The 24,403-nt window shown below is 31.5% G+C and overlaps 3 protein-coding genes and 1 pseudogene across 3 annotated transcripts; 2 read left to right on the top strand and 2 right to left on the bottom strand.

Moving 5' to 3' along the window:
• The first annotated feature begins 2,252 nt into the window (after positions 1-2,252).
• On the top strand, positions 2,253-3,391 carry LOC106753705 (annotated as a pseudogene).
• Positions 3,392-12,723: 9,332 nt separating this feature from the next.
• Positions 12,724-14,637, top strand: LOC106753834 (10 kDa chaperonin, mitochondrial). Its single transcript, XM_014635697.2, has 3 exons — positions 12,724-12,916; positions 13,344-13,483; positions 14,348-14,637. Exons 1-3 carry the CDS (start codon positions 12,812-12,814, stop codon positions 14,394-14,396), a joined length of 294 nt encoding a protein of 97 aa, XP_014491183.1. The 5' UTR covers positions 12,724-12,811; the 3' UTR covers positions 14,397-14,637.
• Positions 14,638-14,950: 313 nt separating this feature from the next.
• Positions 14,951-17,498, bottom strand: LOC106753835 (serine carboxypeptidase-like 45). Its single transcript, XM_014635698.2, has 9 exons — positions 17,151-17,498; positions 16,936-17,040; positions 16,637-16,825; positions 16,487-16,557; positions 16,098-16,379; positions 15,871-15,995; positions 15,631-15,723; positions 15,408-15,525; positions 14,951-15,179 (listed from the first exon to the last, which is right to left on the bottom strand). Exons 1-9 carry the CDS (start codon positions 17,395-17,397, stop codon positions 15,030-15,032), a joined length of 1,380 nt encoding a protein of 459 aa, XP_014491184.1. The 5' UTR covers positions 17,398-17,498; the 3' UTR covers positions 14,951-15,029.
• Positions 17,499-19,848: 2,350 nt separating this feature from the next.
• On the bottom strand, positions 19,849-22,588 carry LOC106753772 (serine carboxypeptidase-like 45). Its single transcript, XM_014635620.2, has 10 exons — positions 22,277-22,588; positions 22,047-22,151; positions 21,860-21,955; positions 21,618-21,710; positions 21,460-21,530; positions 21,080-21,361; positions 20,839-20,963; positions 20,510-20,602; positions 20,309-20,426; positions 19,849-20,201 (listed from the first exon to the last, which is right to left on the bottom strand). Exons 1-10 carry the CDS (start codon positions 22,521-22,523, stop codon positions 20,052-20,054), a joined length of 1,380 nt encoding a protein of 459 aa, XP_014491106.1. The 5' UTR covers positions 22,524-22,588; the 3' UTR covers positions 19,849-20,051.
• Between the last annotated feature and the right edge of the window lie 1,815 nt (positions 22,589-24,403).

Raw genomic sequence — 24,403 nt, forward strand, 5'->3', positions numbered from 1 at the left:
TTTATAAGAAAAAAAAAGTAATAAGAAAGGTAACTTTTCGAAGAAGTTGGATATATAGTTTGTTTTTTTCTTTTACGGTAACTTTTCTTTTTTTCTTTCCCCTCTTCATTTCTCTTGCTTCTTTAGAGTTGGATGTATAGATTCAAGAATGGTGGTAAAGCGCAGAAAAACTGAAGAAAAATCAAATTCCAACATTCAGAAGTAAATTTATAAATATTTTGTCAATATTTTAGACTTGTATATATTTCATTTTTCAACATTATTATTTTCTTTTACTAATAATGTTTTTTTCTGGTTAGAAAATGGTCAACGTACATTGATTTCTCAATGGTCATGTTATGACATTGAAGAGAGAGGAGCCCAAAAGAAGAATGGGTTGGTTTAGAATGTTAGACTGAGCCTGCTATTCTCACCTCCTTTTTCTTTTGTCTAGGAGGACTGACTACTACAAAATAGCTGATGTGGTGTTGTTAATGAAAAATAAGAATATCAAATCTTCTTCTGTTCTCCTATATCATCATATCAATTATACACTAGTCCTAAAGTAGCATGTTATAATACACTTGGGTTATACAATTTTATCTATTTATCCAAATTTCATATCGAATAACGTGAAAAATTATACCAACAAAAATTGTTATAAATCAAAGAGTTATTTTTAGATCTTTCAACAACTCAATAAGTCTCTAATGTATATATTGCTTAGATAGTTGTGTAGTTGGATTTACAATTTTGTTTCAGAAAAAATTCAATTTCGTTTACAACAATTGTACGAGAGTTTACAATTTTGTTAAAAAAAATTGTATGAAAAGATTTTACAATTCTGTCCAAAAATTTATAAAAAAAAATTGTTTTCAATTTTAATTAGAAAAATTATACGGGTTTATAATTTTATTCATATGTTTTAAGAGAAGATTTGTAATTTTTTTGCAAAAATGATTAATATAAGTATATATTTTTGTAAGATATACTTTGGCTTGAGTTAATTAAACAAATAATATATATATATATATATATATATATATATTAAGATAGTCAAAATTGTTTAATTAGAATTAATATATTGTTTTAAATTGAGTAATCAAGATAATTACATATAATTATTATTAATATGTTTTTAAATTTAAATTGAATTTTTAAAGTAGTCATAACTGATAAAAGATAAATGATATGACTTTTATTTACTATTTACTTCGATACTTAAAAATTAAGTTGTTCACATTTAATTATGATATTTTACCCATTAAATAAATTTGTTAGTTGTCATATCTTTTTTTGTAATGTGTAAGTTTTATATGGATAGATTTTTTTAGTTCAATTTGCAAAAAAAATAAAACACTTTCCTTATTCATTCCACCAAAATCACGTTTCAAAAACTTCATTTATTTAAATCTCCTTCCTTTTTTTCTCTTTACCTAGTTTCAAAATCTAAACCCTCTCAATAGTCAACTCCAGTTCTCTCTTTATAAGCCTTCACGTTTAACATTTCAGTCGTGGTGCATCCATCGTGCTTTTCTTATATTGAGAGGGTTTTCATCTCTACCATTGTGATGACAAACCTCTCATGGCCGAACTTGTGGTCAACGTAGAGGTTGTTCTTGGTGGTGCTTCAAATAGGTTTTCTTCTCTCTACATCTATCTCTGCAAATTTCATTCCACCTTTTTTTTAATATGGGGAACCTTTCATTCTGGGAACTTTGTTGATTATTGTTATTTCTGCTTTTGTAACTGTTTTCAGTTAGAGATTTATGAATCCCGTTTCCCCCTTTTCCCCTTATAGGAACCCTATATATATTTGGGGTTCCTCTTCTCTAGAATGTAATATTGAAAATCCATATGCAATACACAAATTATTTCATATTAACAACTTTTCTTACTTTCTCATGAACCCATAATCCTGTTTGGTGCGTCTGCTTCTCTTTTCTAGACGTCATCCTCTGTCGCTGCCATGGAGCCTTCGCCCATGTGTCCTTAACTGCTGATCACCCAGCTGTGCTTCTCTACTCAAGTCTCGTGTTTCCAGAAGCCTCTAATCGCGCTTTTGCCTCTTGCGTCAGAAGCCTCTAAAACAACTTTTACTTCTTCCGTCGTGGGCCTACTTATTTGGGCTTCTTTCTTTTATAAAGATTGGGCTTCGCTATTTTTAATATGGTATCAGACCAGGTCCTGTACCTGTTCTGCCACTATTTCCGCTGTGCTTGATTTTCTTGGTTTCTTGGCATTGGATCTTTCTTCTGGTTTTTCTTATCATCATGGAGAAAGATGACCAAATCAATAATCCTTCCAACCCTTTTTACCTTCATCCTGTAGAAAACCCAGGTATCTCCCTCATTACACAAGTCCTAAATGAATTCAATTATTCCTCTTGGAGTAGAAATATGAGAAGAACTCTCATTTCCAAGAACAAACTAAAATTCATTGATGGAAGAATCAAGAAACCTAAGAAAGACGACCCTCTTTTTGACTCTTGGGAAAGGAACAACATGATGGTGTTGTCCTGGATCATCAGTTTCACATTAAAGATTTGGGAGAACTCAAATACTTTTTAGGATTTGAGGTTGCTAAGTCTAGGAAAGGTATACACCTATGCAAGAGAAAATATGCCTTGGATATCCTTGAAGAAACAGGAATGATGGGAAGTAAACCTTGCTCCACACAGTTTCTAAGTAATACTAGTTCTCTGTACAAGAATGAGAACTATTTGGATGATCCTAGTGCCTATCGCAGATTGATAGGGAAACTCTTTTACCTCACTAATACTAGACCTGATTTGTGTTTTACTGTTAATATTTTAAATCAATTTATGCAGAAACCTACTGACTATCATTATCAGGCTTTGCAGCATGTCCTCAGATACGTTAAATCTAGTCCCTCAGAAGGGATCTTCTTTGCTGCCAACTCTGATATTCATATAAAAGGTTTTAGTGATTCAGATTGGGCCACCTGCCCTAACACAAGGAGATCTACCACCGGGTACTGCATATTTTTGGGTTCCTCCCTTATATCATGGAGATCAAAGAAGCAAAGTACAGTCTCCAGGTCCTCTATAGAAGCAGAGTATCGAGCTCTTGCTGCCACTGTTTGTGAAATACAGTGGCTCCGCTATCTTCTTCAGGATCTTCAGATTCAACCTATTGTTATCTCAGTTCTCTATTGTGACAACAACTCTGCAAGGCACATCGCTCACAACTAGAGTTTCCATGAGCGGACCAAGAACATAGAGTTGGACTGTCATGTGGTGCGTGAGAAGATTCAAGCTCAACTTTTGCATCTTCTTCCCATTCGTTCCGAAGAACAACTTGCTGATGTCTTCACCAAGTTCCCTCATCGCACACGTTTTAGAACTATCATTCCCAAGCTTGGATTAGTGAACATTCACCATCCAGCTTGAGGGGTGGCTATTGTTATTTCTGTTTTTGTAACTGTTTTCGGTTAGGGATCTATGAATCCCGTTTCCCCCTTTTCCCCTTACAGGAACCCTATATATATTTGGGGTTCCTCTTCTCTAGAATGTAATATTGAAAATCCATATGCAATACACAAATTATTTCAAATTAACAACTTTTCTTACCTTCTGATGAACCCATAATCCCATTCGGTGCGTTTGCTTCTTTTTTCCAGACGTCATCCTCTATCGCTGCCATGGAGCCTTCGCCCATGTGCCCTTGACTGCTGATCACCCAGCTGTGCTTCCCTACTCGAGTCTCGTGTTTCTAGAAGCCTCTAATCCCGCTTTTGCCTCTTGCGTCAGAAGCCTCTAAAACAACTTTTACTTCTTCCGTCGTGGGCCTACTTATTTGGGCTTCTTTCTTTTATAAAGATCGGGCTTCGCTATTTTTAATATTGATTCTAAACAATCCTCTTTGGTACTGAGATAGTGGTGCATCTCACCACGTTAACAATGATTCAACTTCTTTCACAAATAAACAACCATATCAATGCAATGAAGTTGTTCAAATCATTAATGACACAAGTTTAATCCATCATATAGTTAATGCTATTTTCGCTCTTCCACACACTCGCACCACTCTTTTCTTAAATTAGTTATTGCAGACAAAAATGTTAAAACTAAAAGGAGTTATGTTAAGGTGAGACATGGATAAGTGAAAACCTTTAAAATCATATACAGAGAAAACATCTACAACACTGAGAGAGAAAACCCACGCGGAATCATCATAAGAGAAAACCTAACGGACAACACCAGGGGAGAACACGTCCACAACCATTGAAAAAAGCCCTAAAAAACGATTACCGAAAAGATGTAAACAAAAAAACATTGGAAGAGAAGACGAAAACAAGCACCGACGTCACTAAACTTTGAAAACAATCAAGAAACCACTAGTAAAGAATATGCATAGGAATTTTATGTAGACCCTCCAAATTAGCGGGAAAAAAATATCCCAAATCAAATTTCATCTGAAACAAAAAGCAACTTTCCAATTTTACCCTAAGCTCTAACCTACCACTTTTTAAAAAGGTGACATGGCACTGTGTGAAATGAATGTCATTAACATGCGTACGTCTTAACCTACCAGGTCTCCAACGCTGTGTTCATTTGCGCGGAATTTACTGTTTAGACAGTTTTGCGAGCAAGGAATTCAGCTAGCACTCGTGTTCGGATGAGAGGAAATGCGAAGAAATGCGAGCGATGATTTGCGGGATACCATGCTTTTTCATCACCCGTGACTTTGCAGAGATTTGGGGGGATTGTGACTGAAATGTCACACATACCCTCAACCTATTATACATTCCCATGTATGTGTATCAGCTTATTCCAACAATCGAAAGTTGTTTGAAGCTTTCTGTGCATTTGTTGCTTTTGCAGCGCTTGCAGCCCTAGCTCCATGTTGAGGAGAGGTTGATGGATGAAGAGGAAGAAGGCTTCAAAGAGCGATTGAAGCAGCGGTTGAAGAAGAGTTTGATGTTCTTCAGGGGTGTGTATTCGGTTCCACAAATGGGGTATTCGGTTCCAGTGCTAAGAAGAAAATCCACATCTTGTTGTATTTAGTTCCATCTCAAGCGTATCCGGTTCCACTACTTTGAACAAATTGCACAAAACGCGTATCTGGTTCCATAGCGTGTTGTATTCGGTTCTAGCTTCTTCTTCTTCTCACTCTGGGATAAGCACTTCTGCTTCCACGTTGGTTGGTCCTCCTCCTCCGCCTCCTTCTTATTCTTCCATCTGCTTGGAACTGTGGCATGCATGTGCGGGCCCTTTGATCTCTCTACCGAAGAAAGGAAGTGATGTTGTGTACTTGCCCAAGTTCAAGTTGTTGTTGAGAGCTAAGTCCAGTTGTTTTGCCTTTCTTCCTTGTCATTTAATTCCTTTTTTTGGTTTTGTTTTGAACGTGTTCTGTTCCATCAAATCTGTCATCATTGGTTGTTGCTGTTTTTAGGATTTTGTTGAGTTCATTGTTTTGTGTCCAACTTTCTTTGCTTTGTTGATGCTTTTCATTTTTCAATCGGAGCACTTCATATTTGAGTCATTTTTATTTGATAAATCTGCCCAGTTTTGTCAATTCATTGATTTGAAGCAAATTTGTGAATTGTTTTTGCTGGTTAACATCAATTGCATACCACATAAGCCATAAAATGCTTAAGCATAGCTTGGATGCGTTGAAAAATTACAGCAGAACCTAAATTTGCAGTAGGCCAATCTGCAGCTTCATTGTTGGTTTAATTTTTATGTTTTAAATCTGGTTTGAGCACTTAGATCTTGCTAACCATCCAACACACTGTTTTGCTACTTTGAGAAAGTTTCAAATGTTGTTTTGACACCAAAATCATTCTCTCAAGTCTGCTTAAAACTCTGCTTCAAAATTTGGATACTATAGTTGCTTGATTCAAAATGCACATGAACTAAATATGCCAAATTGTTTCATAGATTGAATCTGCCTAGAAAAATCATTCAAACAATCTTATATTCATCAACCAAACATGTTTGTGCAAAGCTAATTTGATTATAAATTGTTCTGTGCATTTTCACTATCCAACTCATCCACTTTTTAAGCACTTTTCTTGTTCAAATCTATTGCAGCAGAATTTTGCACTCTTGAAAACTGATTTAGTGCATTGAACATTGTTTGTAAGTTGTAGCAAAAACTTGAGTCCATATAAAAGAATTAGAACATTCAAAAGAATTGGAATGAAATTAAAAAGCTAATTGGACCAGTGCAACAAGTTTTCAAAATCTAAAAATGAGGAATTCTGCACCAAACTGCATTGTCATTGAGACTTTTTCACAAACAGTTTGTAACATTTGCATTGCACCTTTGATTTGAACTTATCTTCGACTTGTGGACTTTTATTGCATTGTTAATCCATTGTAGAGATAATCATAGGATCAATTTGAGTTGGCTCCTTGGTTGTTACCGATTATTTGCTTGCTCTTTGAGTTCTTGGCTATCTTGCACACAAGCTGTTTGATAAAAGGGCTTGTGCTGCTGTCGAAGTGCTTAATGTAGGTGCAACATAGCCAGACTCCTACACATCCAAGGTAACATCATAAGAAGTGGAGTGAGTGAAGAATCAAGCATTGAATTCAACTCTTGTGTAACCTTTTGTGCATGGCCAGAATTGCAAATTCTGTGATTTTTGTGTAGCAGCAAAATGCACAGTTGGCAGTTGCGAGATTAGTTTGAACTAGCATAGTTCATTTGTGTGTGTGAGAGCGTATTTTTTCCCTTAAATTGGACCGTGTTGCATCGTTTAACTGGAAGTTTTTATTAGATGCTCTGTTATATCATTATAAACCTATAAATGATGGTTAATGTAAATTCCATGTCGTGATTCAATTATGAGTCTTTTCCAGATGATTTCCGAGAGTATATCTGCATCATGTTGAGCACATTGGTCATGTAGCGAATTGCAACCTTAATACTAGTTGCTTCTCGACATATGATATACATATTTATCCAAAGGTTCAATGAAGACAAGTTTTTTATTGGTGCTTCTGTCATCAACAACGATAATTCGTGTGTGTTGATTGCAAATTAATGAAGAAATTGATGTTGTAATAGATGTTGTTTGAAATAAATTGTTTTTCTTGAATGGTCTTTGATGGTGCTAATGAATTAATTCTATAGAATTGTTTTCTAGGATTTGAGTACGAAAATATAATCTGAAGGTAGAAGTGTTTCTTATTTTTAGTTTTATTTACATTTTGAATTAAATTTAAAGATATATTATAGAACTAAAAATAATTATGCTTCAAAAGTTCTTTAACTCTCCACATTATAATTTGAAAAGGTGCTTTTAGAATTTTTTTACTTCTAAGCATTATAATTTTTTTACTAAATTCATTTTACTTCTAAAAATTATAATTTTTTTAAGAAATTCATTTTACTAAATTATAATTTTTTTACTTTTAAAAAATTAATTATAATTATCATTTTTAATTTTTTACTCTTTATAAACATTTTTAGAATTTAATATAACATTAACAAATAACATTTTATATTACTAGGACATTTTGGTAATCTTCAATTTCTATCAATTAAACAAATTTTTTAAAACTGTCACATCAATCAAATCCTGTACTAATTCTCACAAACTTTACCTCCAAATTCACTCTCAATTACCTTTAAATGCACTCAAGTAAACACAAAAAAAAAATCACCCTTAAATCTCCTCAAATCCACTCAATCACTCTCTTCCAAATCATCTCCCCCAACCACCTCCAAGTGAACACACCCCAAAAGAAGTTGTGCTCATCTTATTACAACTAATGTTAAAAGACTTTGCATGAGATGTACAATGATTCCCACATTCAACTTCTTCTCCCAACAAACACATTTATTCCTTAACCATGTTTTAAACAATTAAAAACAACTAGTGCACCACAAAAACCAGAGATGTAAAGACCAAGCAAAATGTGTAGCAACCAAATGAACACCAACGTGAAACATGTAACAACCACACAAACTCTTAAGTTAAAACTCCAAAGTAGCTACCTCCTCACGTTCAGAACTGGTCTAGCAAAGAAAACATTCAGTTGTTTACTCTATAGACTACCTAAATGTCATGTTCCAGCCCCTAAAATATCAAGAAACGAAAACACTACAACACTTAAATGTGGCACAACACCTAGTCTACATTGAGTTTCTCCTAGATACATTTATGCTCTCTAACTCACAGTCTAGTTCAAGAAACTTGAACTTCATCATGTTTTAAGTCTTCTAAAGAACTAGAGTGCTTAGCATCAAGTTTTAAGCCTCAAGGAAAAATGTAACTATATTACTAATTTCAATTAACATATATAATAATGGTTATCAAAACACTTCAATACTTCACTTAATTTCATAGTAAAAGGACATAAAGATGCAAACAAAAATGTTAAAACTAAAAGGGGGTTACGCTAAACTTTCACAACACTAGAGAGAAAACCCACGAGGAACCACCGGGAGAGAAAACCTATTGAGCACCATTGGGAGAGAAAACCTAGCAAGCAACACTAGGGGAGAACACGTCAACAAGCACCTACGAAGACCTCGAAACGATTAACAAAAAAAATGTAAACAAGAACCATCGTGAGAGAGGACGAAAACAAGCACTCACGTTAATGGGTTTCGAAAACAAGACCTTTACTTGGACCCTCCAATTTAGTGGGCGACAAAATATCTCAAATCAAATTTCCTCTAAAACCAAATGCAGCTTTCCAATTTTACCCTTAGCTCTCACCTGTCACTTTTAAAAAAGGTGATGTGGCTCCTTGTCAAATCAATGTCATTGACACGTGCGTGTCAACCTATTTGGACTAAAAAAAATTATGATACACCTATTACAACTAATGTTGAAAGACTTTGCATGAGATGTATAATAATTCCCATAATCAACTTCTTCTCCCAACAAAATCAACCATTTCTTAACCATGTTTTAAAAAATCAAAAACAACTACTGCATAACAAAAACTAGAGATGTAAGGACCAAACAAAGTGTGCACCAAACAAATGAACACCAACATGAAACATGCAACAACCATGCCAGCTCTTGAGTTAAAACTCCAAAATAGGTACCTCCTCACATTCAAAACTGGTCCAACAAAGAAAACACTCAGTTTTTTTCTCCAAAGACCACATAAAGGTCACGTTCAAACACCCAAACCATCAAGAAACGAAAATACCGCATCACTTAAATTTAATAGAACACCTAAGCCACATTGAGTTTCTCTGAGAGACATTTATGCTCTCTAACTCACTGTCTAGTTTAAGAAACTTGAACTTCATCATGTTTTAACTCTTTTAAAGAACTAAAGTGCTTAGTACCTAGTTTTAAGCCTCATGGGAAGTTTTGGGCAAAAGTACCTCACAATTCTATAAGATTTTGGTAGTTAAACTAGTTTTGTTTCAAAGAATAGAGAAAGAAAGTTGTTTTGTGCTAACTAAAAAATTCTAATAGTTTTTTCTGAACTCTAAAATGTAACCTTAACAACTTTAGTAGCTCCTATTTAATCTAGCTTAAACGAGAAAAATGTTCAACAACAGCAGCTCACAAATCTTCCAATAACAAATGAAAAATGTAATTAAATTATTAATTTCGGTTAACTTACATAATAATGGTGATCAAAACACATTAATATTTCACTTAATATCATCATAAAATAACATAAGCATGCACAGAAAAATGTTAAAACTAAAAAGGATTACATTAGGATGAGACAAAACCTTCAAAACTACGCATAGAGAAAACCTCCATAACACCGAGAGAGAAAACCCACCGACAACCATCAGGAGTGAAAACCTAACGAGCACCACCAGGGGAGAACACATCCACAACAAACAACAAAAACCTTGAAAATGAAGAAGATGTTGTTTTTGGCCCTTTTTCCATCAGTGTGAAGCATCTGGGGTTGATTCTACTATAATTTCTTAATTGGATTCTGATGTTAGATGAATAAATTTGTTTATTCTTTTAATTCTTGTTGTGATTTTTTTTATCTATGACTTTTGCTTCTTAATCTAGTAAAATTTATGATTTTTATCTACATATAACATATCAATCATATGAGACCAAGGGTTAATATTTTTAATTGAGAATTTATTTTGGCTAAATTTAGAAACTTTCATTTGATTGAATGAGTTTTTGCCACCAATTGAGAATGTACTTTCATAAGTGGTAAAATTTTTAACAAGAATTAATCAATAATGTACTTTGGTTAATTAACTTCTTACTTGATATAAGAAGTAAAAGAATATACATGATTAAGCATGTTAATATTTGATTGAGAATGTACTTTGGTTAAATTTACTATGATTAATCTACAAAGTTCTTGTTTTTAATTGAGAATGTACTTTGGTTAATAGTGGGAATGCCAACAAATTAATTAACAATTTACATTGATTAATTTCAAAATCTAAGACAATAATTAATTGAACAATAATCTTTAGATAACCAATGATGAATTCTATTTTTAAAAAGAAGTGAAATCAACCTATTTTTTTATATTATTTTTATCTTTTTAAATCTCTTTATAATTTTCTTTCTTTGTATCTTTTGTTACTTTGTTCTTTAATCTTTTTTTTAATCTTTATCTTCTTTATTATTTTACTAATCCTTTTGAATATTTTTTATAAGAAGTAATTTTTAAGAATCAATTCCGTGTTCGTTGGGAGACATTGAATTTATCCTTTCTATTTTATTGGCTACTATCTTAGTAATATTGAAGTTTCTATAGTTTAATAATATTAATTTTATCGCGTCAACGACAATGTTATTAGTTTCCAAGCATGGTTTGAAAAGACTTTCTAAGGTAAAATTCTTGATAGTTGTTTCAAGTATTGCATCTATTATTGTAAGAGCTCAGTCCTTGAAGGTATTCTGACACTTTAATGGTTATCCATTCTCAAGTAGAGAGGATGAGGTATGTGGTGAGAGTAGTGGGAGGTCCTAGTTTGGAGGCCTTTACCACTGGCAAAAGACATTTTAACGGACTAATTTTGTGTGGTAGTTTGAGGGGAGCTATTCCACCACTACAAATATACAACTCGCCATAACTCGACAATAACACATGTATCGAGATGGTCAAGTCTAGAATTTATCTGTATGCTTAGGTTGTTTTTGTTTAAAAGTAAAATGTGTTGTATGCTAAATTATAATTGCATGACTTGTATTTTTTTTATACCTTTACTTCTGTGTGTTTATTTGTATGTTTATCATTTTTTTGTTGTGATGATCATTTTAATGATAGAAACAGATAAGGATGTCTTCTCAATTGATCCGTGGGATGCGAGTGAGTGAGTGACCTAGTTATATTTTAGTTCTTTGGGTGTAAGTCTCTTTCTTTTTAAATCTAAAAATTTTAACACTTTTTTTTATGTATATAAATTGTCAACTTTTCTATATTTGCTATATGATATTGTACCCTGATGAATACTACCAATTAATGTGATGCATACTGTACATTTATTATGAATTATCTTATTTTTAACACTTATTTTAATAATTTTATATTATTAAAATGAGATGATATATAACTAAATTATAAAATATTAAAAATATAAATTTAATAAAAATTACATGAAATAATTTAAAGGAATGTTAATACACATAGCTCAATAATTTCTTTTTCACTTTAAGAGCCACTCATTTTCTAATGAATTTGTGACAATATTCATTTCTTATCTTAAAATAAACATAAAATGAAGAGTCCTAAGACCAAAAGACCAAATACCGACTTTAATTTTCATAAGATTACGATTTTTTATGGTAAAAAAAATAAATGATAAGTATAATACTAGACTGTTGTAGTTTAGTAATATTTCAATTTTAATTTTATAATAATAAATATTTAAATAATAAAATTAAGAGTTAAATATGTTTTCTAAAGTTAAAAAACTAAATTGTACGTTAGTTTAAAAGAGGGACTAAAATCAAAATCGTAATATAGAAACTAAAAACATATTTAACTCTAAAATTAATAATTGATAAAAATAATAATTACTTATTTTTTTATTTTATTTATTTTCAGTTAAACACCTAATTAATAACAATCATGTCATTATACAAAACTGAAAATTTTTAGTCTATGAAAATCAATGCATTGAGTAAGTGATTTAAAATAAAAATAATTATCTTAATATTTAATTTAAAATTTTAACAAGTAATATTTAGCAAGACTTACAAATTAATTCGAACTATTTTATCAAAAATTTTCCCTAAAACATAATATATATACACAGATATATATATATATATATATATATATATATATATATATATATATATATATATATATATATATAAATTTTGTTATAATTTGATTATATTAATTTGTCGATTTTTATGTAAGTTTGCCATTATTAATGGATATTACCGAAATTTACTAGTTAGTATAACTATTGTGATATATTTTATTTTACATTTGTATTTATTTTTAATATTATAAATCAAATGCAGAAATATATTTCTAGTATATAAAATTATGGTATTATATTGATTTATAATATTATTTATTAAGACCTGTTTCTTCAAAGATAAATTATTTAACTATAACTTTAACCGATTTAATAACTAATCCAATTTAAAAAATGTCCAAAAAATTGTTCTTTTTTGGTTTATGTATCAGAGAACCATCAATTTTCTGATTTTCCGTTTATTTTGAGAATTCATTCAGCATAACATGAACTTTAGTGAAAAAAATATAATTTTAAGAGAAGATTCTAGAACCCCTTGTATTAAAAAAAATAATGTAAAATGAAAATTTAAAAAGGAATTTAAACCCTTTGTAAAACCCTAACAAGTGACCTCAAATTTTTCCTCAAGTTATTCTCCGTCGTTCTTTCACTTCTCTTTGGTATCGTGAGGTGTATTCCAAATGGCAAAGAGATTGATTCCACTGTTCAATCGTGTTTTGGTGGAGAAAATCGTGCCTCCATCAAAGACCAATGCTGGCATTTTGTTACCGGAGAAATCCTCCAAGGTTAGCTTTGCCAATCTACTTGATTCATGCCTTCTTCCATTTCTCTTTTTGGGTCTTCGCTTTTCATGTCAAAATTTCATCTTGCCTCGATTTTTCCCTATTTTACTTATTAATTTTAACACTTTTTTTATGATATCGTACCCTGATGTGTACTACTAATTAAGCTGATGCATGCTGTACATTTTTTTTTCGGGATTAGTCCTTGGGTTGTTTTCGTGTTGTTTGTTTTGTAGATAGTGCCTTAGTGGATTTCCAGTAACCAATTAAAATTTAAAGATTTGGGGTTTTTAAAATTCAAAGTCTTTTGCAAGTGAGTGTTTCAACTTATCTAGAGTGATATAAGGGACGATTTATCTCTGAAAATCACTCTTTTTCTGTTAGATTCTTGATTTTGCTAAGTTCATGTATTTCTACATGTTTGCTTTAGCTGAATTCCGGGAAAGTTATTGCTGTTGGGCCTGGCATTCACAGTAAGGATGGGAAGCTAATTCCAGTGGCTGTAAATGAAGGTGACACTGTTCTTTTGCCTGAGTATGGGGGAACTGAGGTGAAGCTTGACAACAAAGAGTATGTATATTTTTCTTATGACCTGTTTTATTAGATTATTTTCTAGGCTCACGGCTGATACAATTCTTCCACTTGAACCTACAGTTTAAATTGCTAGATACAAATGTTTGGGACTAGGATTATTCTTGAGATCCTTTTATTTTTGTAAAGAAACTGCTTATTTTGATGGTTACACTTGAACTTTGGTAGTTTTGTGTACTAATACCTCAAAGACTTATTTCTCATTACAAATATACGATACCTCCAGTTCTAAATACTATCGGGGACTGCCTGCCGATGATATAAATAACTTGAAACACCGTGTGTTATTGAAAATGTATGATTTGAACCAGGCAGATGTTGAAAATAGAAATTTTACTCGAAGTTATGAGAGTGGTAAAATGATCTACAAATGATGTTGCCATGTTTTATAACATAGTGTCTGTTACCCTGCTCCCTAAATTGAAAAAGAAAAACTTAAAGCAGGAAGGTTATATTAGTTGGGAGTTAGTGATTTTCTATTTGTGCATCTTATTATTTACTTGACTGTAAGTGAAGATGATATGTGTCTTGATTTTTCTTTATTAACTTGTCATTCTCATACTTAATAAAACTGTGGGATTTGAGTGTGATTAGTTAACAAACAAAATATCAAGTTTTGGGGAATTTGCTAGTTCTTGGAATATTTCTCATTGCCACCAATTAATTCCTCTTTTCTTGTCCTAACTCTTATTTTGTCAGAGTATAGTATATGCTATACACACGAAGAACTATATTGGCTGGCTATGTGAATGAATTATTTGGGATGGATTAAGAATATTTTTATTTATCCAAGTTCCAATTATTTCTCAAGTCTTAGCTAATAATTAGATGCTTTTTGTGTAGGTATCATCTTTATAGAGACGACGATATTCTCGGGACACTGCACGATTGATGTTAAACTCATTAGCAGACTGATGTTAAACTTGTTGGCAGATGTTGCTGTAGTAAAATTTATATGCCTGGTGTTCTATTACGTTTGGATTAAACAATTTCTTTCTGTCTAAGTTTTATTAGAAATTGTGGAGCCAAGCACATTTAATTTTCTTGACCGACATCGAATCAATAGCGTTATTTTCTGCTATAACATGAAAACTACTTTGTTGCTCATAAAATGTATTGTCTTACATTTTTCAGTGTTCTGTTTTGTGGCTTGGTTAAAAGAGGGAAACATGAATTTTGTGAAAGTAACAATTCTTTTTTTAAATTCCTTTCACATTTGTTACTGGGGACGTATCATGTAAGTTTAGCACAAATCGAGAAGAAAGTAGCTACTATATTTTTTGACAAGGTTAAGAATTTAAACAACATTCATATGCACGGTAAATTGAAAGTTATTTCTGTGCTGGATGGCGTCGAGAAATGAGAACATTATCCATTTACTCGTTGAATGAAAATAAAATATAGAAGAAAGAAACTGAGATAGCAATGAAAAAGTGATCCAACAAAAGTAGCAAGTTTTCGTGAGGATTTTATTATTGTGGTAAAAGGAATTAGAAACACCTTTGTAATTAAATCTGTTCATAGTTTATTTAACAGCAGGAAGTGGCTTTCCTTCAAGAAATGCTTTAAGTAGCCGAAGTGATCTTTTTGGTTGAGAAAAGGGAGCTTCATGAGATGCTCCTCTTATGGTGGCATAAGATAAGATGCCTCCGTACACTTGTGTCCATCCTCCTACCTGAAATTTACAAACCAAATCAAAGTTGAGTCAAATGTATTGCTTTCGAATCATCAGTATTCAACTTTATGATAAAATAACACCTTTAATATATTTTTACCATTCATTAAATCATCTATATATCAAATTTTAAATATTATACTATAATGTAAGGAAATCTCAACTTAAACTATTATCAACAGTTGAGATAAAATGTTATGTATTAGATATAGCATGGTATGTACTAACCTGTCTTCCTTCAAACCAAGCTCTGTACGCTACTGTTGTATTGAGTCCAAGTTCCTTGGCCAATCCATTCACCAAAGATCGAGATCCTATTAATGGAATAACTGAGTCTTGATCTCCACTGCAAAGAGATTAATGATTTTGGTTGTTTAAAAAATCAGGGTGGGTAGGTGTGTAATGTATGGTGTTAGGTGATAAATGCAGACGATCCTATAAATTCGCTTACCTATATACCAGAACTCTGATTTTGGAATTAACTAATGATCCTAAAATAGAAATTGTTGGTATCTCTAGATTTGTACGGTCATAGTGGAGAACCCTGTAACAAAAGGTAGATGGTTAGTTAATAATAGCAGGGATAGGTCTAAAAAGTCTCAAAGTCAAACTATGAAGACATATCTACAAGTTTAACATGTCTGCATCTCTCATAAATGTCTCATCTTTGGAGCAATAAGTAAAACCTTACTTGCTGCAAGTTGACCATTTGGATACTCCAACAAGCTTGGCATGGAGAGCCTCCTGCACATCTTTCCTGTTTAAGTAGTTCACTGCTTTATCATCCACACAAACATCTATCTTCTGTATCTTTTGCTACATTACCAAGGCATGGAAATCAAATTAATAGAACCATAAAGGAAGGGAAAAACAATTAAAGCAGTTATGATGGTTATTCATGTAACAAACGAAGCTTACCATTTGATTCAGCACATAGGCCTGTTCATTCACTGATGACAAACACACATCAAGAATGACATCATATTGATCTATATAGTTGCTAACCTCAGTGAACACCAATGTATTTATGTTATCACAAATTTCACTAAGATTCCTACTTATCATTTGTCTCCTAATGGTTGAGTAGTTGCAGACTCTGGTGAAGAGATCATAAGTTGAATCTGAAATCAGTCCGTGGGACCAAAGGAATTCAGCTTTGGAGTTCAAATCAGTGTCAAATTCCATTAGAGGATTCCCAATCTGCAGATATTAAAAACATTTATATTTTGATCACATTATTATACTTACTAAATATACCATATTACTCATTATGTTATAATTATCCAAAATTTCCCTTTTGCACTCACTGCTATTCCCTTGAGATTGATGTTGCTCTTGGTTTGAACAATAAGTTGTGCAAGTTGTGGAGCATAGTGACCTGCAAAACAAGCTCGTATTACCATATTGCAGTTTCAAAAGTGATACATTATTAATTCATTTTAATTATTTCTTTATACCAGCATAGCTCTCCCCTGTAATGAAAAAGTTGTTGTTTGAGTACTCAGGGAATTCAACGAACCAGCGTTGTAGGAAAACAAGATTATCCCTAGCTGTAATTTCATCTGTCACCAAGGTATAGAAAGATTTATTGCTAGAGTAGGAAAATCCAACACCAGCCGGTGATTCCAAGTATAGCACATTTGCCACTGAAAACAACAGAAAATCAATCAGCAGTTTTTGATTTTGAATAAAAAACATATTTGATATCATGACCCCTTTAAAACAAAGCATAGAATTTACAAAGTTGTTGGTTCACCTTTGTTCCAACTATAATGATTATTTTCAAGAACATTATTGTCTCTCGGTTTGAAAGGGCCATGCTCAATTAGAGCTCCAACTCCAACAGATGAACAACCAGGACCTTCATACATCAAAAGCAAACACCTTAGTTGATTTTATCAGTTTAAATAGTTTAAGACTAAGTCAAAAGAAATCATATATGTGGCACAAAAAATGTATATACATATAGACCTCCATTCAACCAGAGAACTACTGGCTTGGAAGTAGGATCTTTTTGAGCTTCAACAAAGTAATAAAACAAAGCTCTCTGATGTTGGTCATCCACTGTAATGTAACCAGAATATTGCTGAAACTTAACATGTGGCTGCCCTGGCAAACTGCTAATTTTATCAGCTGCAGGAAGTGAAGTCACCCCCACAAGTGTTTGTGCAAGAACAATAATTATTGTTGCAATCATAGTAAATGAATGAGACAACATGGTCACATTGATGTGTTGAATTAGAGGATGAAGATGAAATGCTAAGGATTATGAGAAACAAGGAACAAGGTACTGTCCTATTAATATAAGGTTTGTGTTTGTAGTCCAAATGATGTTGGTTACACCAATGTACAATTAGTTGTTAACCTGCCTGCCTTCACAATTTGGGTTATATGTATGCTTTGCTTCCCTTTTGTTGTTTTTTCATGTGTGGATGCACTCTATGTTTGACTTCAAAAATTAATAAAAATGGGTTAGGCAAATCAGTGCAATTTAAATTACAAAAAAACAATTATTTAAGTACACCAACCAAAAGAGTAATATAAGTGCCAGCCAATAAGAGTATATATGAATACATAATTAACTTTTGTAGTAATTATTTTAAAAATATTTAGTGTTTTTTGATAAAATTGGCTGTTAAATTGTTTATTTTAGGATAAAATGTCATTTGAGAAATCATAAAACATTGCCACATTTCTGAAATTAAAAAAATAGAAATAAAATTCCAAGAAGCTTTTAAGTCTCATTTATTTTCTTCTTGAATTAAAAAGTATTGAAAAAAATTTTAGTCACTGATGCAGATAATGAGGTAATTGATTTTCTTTTAGCCCAACAAACCTAACTAACACAGACATATTTTGTAAAGTCATTTTCAAAGAATATTATTATACTTATAAAATTTTGATAGGTTCCTTTTTACCAGAATTCTGTTTTAAAACATATTAAACACCAGTATACCAAAGTACTTACGAGAATTCTATGTTAGTTTCCTTCTTAAAACTAAAAACTCCAAATACTGTTTTTTGTTGTAAATTCTCCTTACAAATAAACAAAGTAGAACCTAAATATTAATTATTCTTATACTAATAATATACAATTAAGTCTTTCTTAAAATCTAATTATTTATATAATTTTATTTCGATTCCAAGTCTGTACGGTAGAATAAATTACTATATACCTCTAAAATAATATCTGCTTTCAAATATGAAACTTTATCAAGATTTTGTTTTTAAAAGAGATGAAAAAAAATAAATTTAAATTTCCTTAAACTTTGATTTTTAAACTATATGAAACTATTACATGTGATAAAATGTAATAATATTTATTAACATTTTACTTTTTTTTTTTTTAATAAGGTGTTACACCTCCAGCAAGTTTGTAATTTGTGAAATCATCCTCTAAGTATGCACGATAAGCAAACTCAACTTAGTAAGCTAACATCTACAGTCACGAGTTCTTACATTTGAATATAATATATAATAGAATAAAATAAAATATTTGTTCAAATTAGACACATAATTATTGAGATACTATAACCAATTTTATTTTTAATAGATTTTAGTCTTCAATGCATCCTCGTAAGTTAAAAGTAACGGATAACACGGTTAAAAAAATTTGATTATGATCTTAATGGCTCTATATCATATTAATATAATAAATTTCATGTCTAAGTCAATCTCACTAAATTAATTCAGTAAAATTATATTTATCTTAAGTAAGAGTATTATATCACCATTTAACAATCATTGACTATGGTATTTTATTATTATCATTAAATTGGGTATATTAAATTGTAAAACACTCCTTGAATATAGATTTGGTTTAAATCATTTAATTGTTTCTATTTTTGGGAGGTTTTTCCATTTTGATCCCTATCTTATTATAATCCTGGATTGAGTCTCTATAAGTGCTAATTTCAATCAATTAAGCCCTTTGCCGTTAAAGAGGTTAACTTTTTTGCACAACTGGAAGAATGATCTGTTAATTTCTGTAAACATGGCCTATTTAAAGTTGAAACGTGGCATGAATTAGAGTTGAAATTGATTGAAATTAATACTTATGGGACTCAATTCATGCCACGTTTCAACTCTAAATAGACCACGTTTATAGAAATTAACAGGTCATCCTCCCAGTTGTGCAAAAAAGTTAATCTCTTTAACTAAATTTAACGGCAGGGGCTTAATTGATTGAAATTAACACTTATAGGGACTCAATTGGGAATTCTAATAAGACGAAGATCAAAATGAAAAAACCTCCCGAAAATAGGGACAACTAAATGGTTTAATCATATAGATTTTGTGTCCCGTGAATCCAACCCAAATACCCACTTAGTTAAAACAACTCATTCTAGTATTATTTCACCACTCTTATACATTCTTTTAACACTAAAAACATAATTATCAAAGAAATTATCCTACAATTATGCAACCAATAATTTTTGTTTATATTCCTTTTCATGGTAAATAGGGACGAAAATATAGGTAGTATATGTGAAGAAAAAACAAGAATTAAACCATATCAAACGATATTTAACTTTTACTTATTTTAAGTAACTTTTTATAAAACCAAGTTGAGTAGTGAATTTATTTAATTATACATGTAAAATTCGAGTTTAAATATCTTGTTTGAATTTTATTTAATAATCGACACCAAGTTTTTTGCCAAACAATGCAATAGCAATAATGATATCCTCATTGGATAATGAGACTTTTAAGTGAGAGCGAAGGAGAGACATACAAATAAGATATGAGCAATTATAAAGGGATTGACATGAACTTAAACTTAACATGATATTTTGTTACTCAGCTTTTTTATCTCTACCGTAGAACATTTCGCAATAATAGAAGGTAGTGTTAATTAAAGTTGTTCATATTTCATTTAACACTAGGCAGTTGCTTTCCTTGTAGAAATGTTTTGAGTAGCAGTAGTGATCTTTGAGGTTGAGTAAAGGGAGCTTCATGAGATGCTCCTCTTATGGTGGCATATGATAAGATGTCCCCATATGTTTGTGTCCATCCTGCTACCTGAAATATGTGTTCCAAATCAAGGTTAAGTTAATGCCTTATCCATACAGGAATTCAATTTTTTAAAGATATATTATATTGCCTTCCAAGTATTTGTTTTTATTAACCTGTTTTTCCTCAAACCAGGCTCTATAAGCCACTGTGGTCTCAACTCCAATTTCCTTGGCTAATCCATTCACTAGATATCTCGAACTTGTTAATGGAATCACTGAGTCTTGATCACCACTGCAGACACAAATGACTTTGATTTCTTCATAAATGCTATGTGGAGTTAGCTAAAATGTCAGGAATTAAACAAATTCAATTACCTGTATACCAGAACCCTGATGCCAGACTTAACAAGTGACCCTAGGATAGGAATTGTTGGTATTTCTAGATTCCTGTAGTCATAATGCAGAACTCTGTGACACAAGGAAGATATTGTTAACAGAGGATGAAGTCTCACAAAAAAGGGTGACTGATTGTGCTTGAGAATGAAGAACAAGGAAATTAGATAAGAATTGGTGGCCAAATGACCCTACTAAAATCAGCTGGAAATTTTATGTGATCTATTACTTTCCATTTTTTTTCTGATCATAAATATTTGCATCTCTAAAGCACTAATAAAATCTGTCATCTTTGAATCAACAGAACTTACAAACTGCAAGTTGACCATTTGGTGACTCCTACAAGTTTAGCATGTAGAGCTTCTTGGACTTCTTTCCTGTTCAAGTACGTGGTCGTTTTATCACCAACACAAACATCTATCTTTTGTGTCTCTTGCTGAACCAAAGACGAAAGTAATTGAATTAAGCAAACAAATCAGGAGAATAACAACTCTGGGGGGAAAAATCAAAAGGACAAATAAGATGGGTATGCAGAAAGTAGAAGAAGCTCACCAGTTGATTCAGCACATAAGCCTGTTGATTTACTGATGACAAACAAACATCAAGAGTGACATCATACTCATCTACATAGTCGCTAACCTCGTCATACAATTGCTTGCTTGCTTTTGCACAAACCTCTTCTAGATTCCCATTTTGACGCTGTCTCCTAATTGAGGAATAGTTGCAGACTTTGGTTAGGATTTCCAATGTTGAATCTGATATCAGCCCGTGAGACCAAAAATACTCAGATCTGGCGTTGAAATCAGTATTGAACTCCAGAAGAGGATTCCCTATCTGCAAATATCAACGTATATATGAACCACATGTATCTTTCAAATAAAGCAAATGATTTTTTATGATAAAATTACTCAAATGTTCCCTTCTGTACTCACTGCTATCCCCTTGAGATTGAAGTTGGTCTTGGTTTGAACAATAAGCTGTGCAAGTTGTGGAACATAGTGACCTGAAAACAAGTTTGAACTGTGAAGGGTGCATTATTTCAATACAGTTTTCAAAGTGGATGTGTTATTCATTTATATCTGATTCTAACCTCCATAGCTCTCCCCAGTAATGAAGAAGTCGTTATTAGAGTACTCAGGAAATTTAGTGAACCAACGCTGTAGGAACACAAGATTATCCCTAGCTGCACAACAACAAGACTATTGTCACACCCTCCTGAGAAATATCATGAAGGTAAGAAGTGAAAAAGCCTAGAAGCTTTAATCAAACTATTGTTCTTATCTTACTAGTTAAATGACACTGTGGAAGAAATGAAGTGAAAAAAAAAAACACCTGTAATTTCATCTGTCACTAAAACATAGAACGATTTATTGCTAGAGTAAGAGAATCCAACACCAGCTGGTGACTCCAAGTATAGCACATTTGCCTCTGTGATAAGGATGAAATAAGTAATCAATTTTGGTTTCTTCATTAAGAGCGTATTGATATTTGGTTCAACGATCTTAGGTTGAAGGTTCACCTTTGTTCCAACTATAATAATTTTTCTCAAGAACATTGTTGTCACTCGGTCTGAAAGGGCCATGCTCAGCAAAAGCTCCAACTCCAATCGATGAACAACCAGGCCCTTCAAGAATAAAAAACAAGAAAACATCTAATTACATTGATCAGTTGATGAGTTTCAAAGGCTTAAGCCAGATTCTGAACAAATAAAATAAAGAAAATCAGGCATGTTAGGCATAAAAATGTGACCTCCATTCAACCACAGGACTAATGGCTTGGAAGCAGGGTCTTCTTCTGCTTCAACAAAGTAGTAAAACAAAGCTCTCTGGTGCTGATCATCCACAGTAATGTGGCCAGAAAATTGCTGAAAATTGACCGGAGGTTGCCCCGGCAAATTGCTTATTTTATCAGATTCAGGAAATGAATTCACACCCAGAAATGTTTGTATTAGAACAAAAACTATAGTTGCAATCATAGTAAATGACTGAGGTAGCATGGTCACATGTGGAAAAACTCTGGTTTAGTTTGAATGTTGAATCCTTTGCACTGGTGTTTGTGTGAAAAGGATTATGATATAAGCATAATTCATTAGTGCGTGTAGCACAGGACCTTATCTCACTGTCACCTCAGCTTTTACATTTAACCAAAGACTATCAGCATTTACATTTGATAAAGAAAAAATCTCTTTTTAACAATTCTTTTTTTACAATTTTTTTGATAATATGACAATTTGTGATTGATCTGTTTCAAAATTTTTTTTGAATAAATTCAAACAAACCAATAAAACAGTGACATGTATCCTATTATAAAAAAAATTATTAAAAAAAAGTTGTTAAAATATAATTATCTTTTACATTTAACCAAAACCTAATAGGTTTTACATTTAACCAAAACCTAATAACTTTTACATTTAACCAAAGCCTATCAGCTTTTACATTTAACCAAAGCCTATAACATCTTAATAACTTTTTTAAAAAAAAATTTATAGAGTATTTATTATTATTTTATTTGTATATTTGAAATAGATGAACTATTAAATATACAATTGTAAAGAGTTGTAAAAAGATAAAAGTTGTTTAAAAAACATTTTCCTTTAAACAACTTCCACAAAATCTAATATTTTCATTCGGTTCCTTATTCTGTCTCCTTTTCTTGCAAACGCTTCTTTCATCTTTTTACTTTTCTCAGTGACGTTTATAGTTTGCTACAAGATTATGACATTTATAGCACTAAACAATCCAAGGAAAGCTGAAAACAATCACAATAAAAAAAAAAAATCCACTTCCCCACTGGAAAATCTTGTTATTTATTCTTTCATTAGTATTATAGTTAATTAACAAAAAAGTAACAAAGTTCTTGATTAAGTAAAACAATGACGTTATTCTATGGGAATGTGATAATAATACAAAAGCAATCCCAGTTATGATGTTATATTTACACTTCATTTAATTGTTACTTTGTTTTAAAAAGACTCATTAATAATTGATTTTTTTTTTTATATTTATGGTACCATATAATGCACGAGTTTAATCATTATTTGTATAATTATAATGTGTGTATGTGAAAGTGGAAATTTAGTGTTGATGTGTGTGGAAACTAATGTAGTTTTTCACACCTCTTTTTGAATTTTGAGGATTTCTGTTTTCAAATCGTGCTGGATTTTGGTGTTTTCTTTGTTCTTAATCGTTTTAAATTGAGGTGGTCCCTTCAATATGTCTTACTATGATACATTTATTCATCAAACTTTTAGTTAATAAATTCAATGGAATATAATATATATATATATATATATATATATATATATATATATATATATATATATATATATATATATATATATATATATATATAAATTATGCTGAATAATAGTGATCTTAGACCCCATTTCACGGTGTTGAATTGGAATGTTTAAATAAAAGCAGGAGACAATATCAACCTTAGAATATTCATATCATCTAGAGACTGAGAGAATCATACAGAAATAATTATCTCAAATCAAATCAGTGTATCAAAAATACTTATTAACAACATTGAATTCTTATATAAATCTGGTAACTAAAAACTTTGTCCATTCAAAAGAATATTGCATCTTTTGTAGTTATTTTAGTTTATTAAATAATAAAAATCGGATTTAATTCATAAATGGATAAAGGAAGATGCCTTGGTATTAAGTTTCATAAAATTATTTTATTATTAAATTGAAGTATTTGAAAACTACTATATTTTTTGAGGAATAATTTCAAATTAAAATACAAAATTTAGGAATTAGTCTGTCATCAAATTACACAAGAAAGATGTAATTATAGCAATTCTTTTATACTTTGAAAGATAAAATTGAAATTCATCCATTTACAGTTAAGAACTAAAATGAGATTT

Source organism: Vigna radiata, unplaced genomic scaffold (genome assembly GCF_000741045.1).
Source record: "Vigna radiata var. radiata cultivar VC1973A unplaced genomic scaffold, Vradiata_ver6 scaffold_7, whole genome shotgun sequence".
Lineage (NCBI taxonomy): Eukaryota > Viridiplantae > Streptophyta > Magnoliopsida > Fabales > Fabaceae > Vigna > Vigna radiata.

Excerpts from the sequence above, each read along its gene's own strand:
- LOC106753772 (XM_014635620.2), bottom strand. The coding sequence starts at position 22,523 with ATGCTACCTCAGTCATTTACTATGATTGCAACTATAGTTTTTGTTCTA. Across the intron at positions 21,531-21,617 it reads TACTGGGGAGAGCTATGGAG|GTCACTATGTTCCACAACTT; the intron begins GTTAGAATCAGA and ends ACTTGTTTTCAG. Across the intron at positions 20,603-20,838 it reads AAATGGTCAACTTGCAGTTT|AGTTCTGCATTATGACTACA; the intron begins GTAAGTTCTGTT and ends CTTGTGTCACAG.
- LOC106753834 (XM_014635697.2), top strand. The coding sequence starts at position 12,812 with ATGGCAAAGAGATTGATTCCACTGTTCAATCGTGTTTTGGTGGAGAAA. Across the intron at positions 12,917-13,343 it reads TACCGGAGAAATCCTCCAAG|CTGAATTCCGGGAAAGTTAT; the intron begins GTTAGCTTTGCC and ends TGTTTGCTTTAG. Across the intron at positions 13,484-14,347 it reads GTGAAGCTTGACAACAAAGA|GTATCATCTTTATAGAGACG; the intron begins GTATGTATATTT and ends CTTTTTGTGTAG.
- LOC106753835 (XM_014635698.2), bottom strand. The coding sequence starts at position 17,397 with ATGTTGTCTCATTCATTTACTATGATTGCAACAATAATTATTGTTCTT. Across the intron at positions 17,041-17,150 it reads AGTTCTCTGGTTGAATGGAG|GTCCTGGTTGTTCATCTGTT; the intron begins GTCTATATGTAT and ends TGATGTATGAAG. Across the intron at positions 16,558-16,636 it reads TACAGGGGAGAGCTATGCTG|GTCACTATGCTCCACAACTT; the intron begins GTATAAAGAAAT and ends CTTGTTTTGCAG.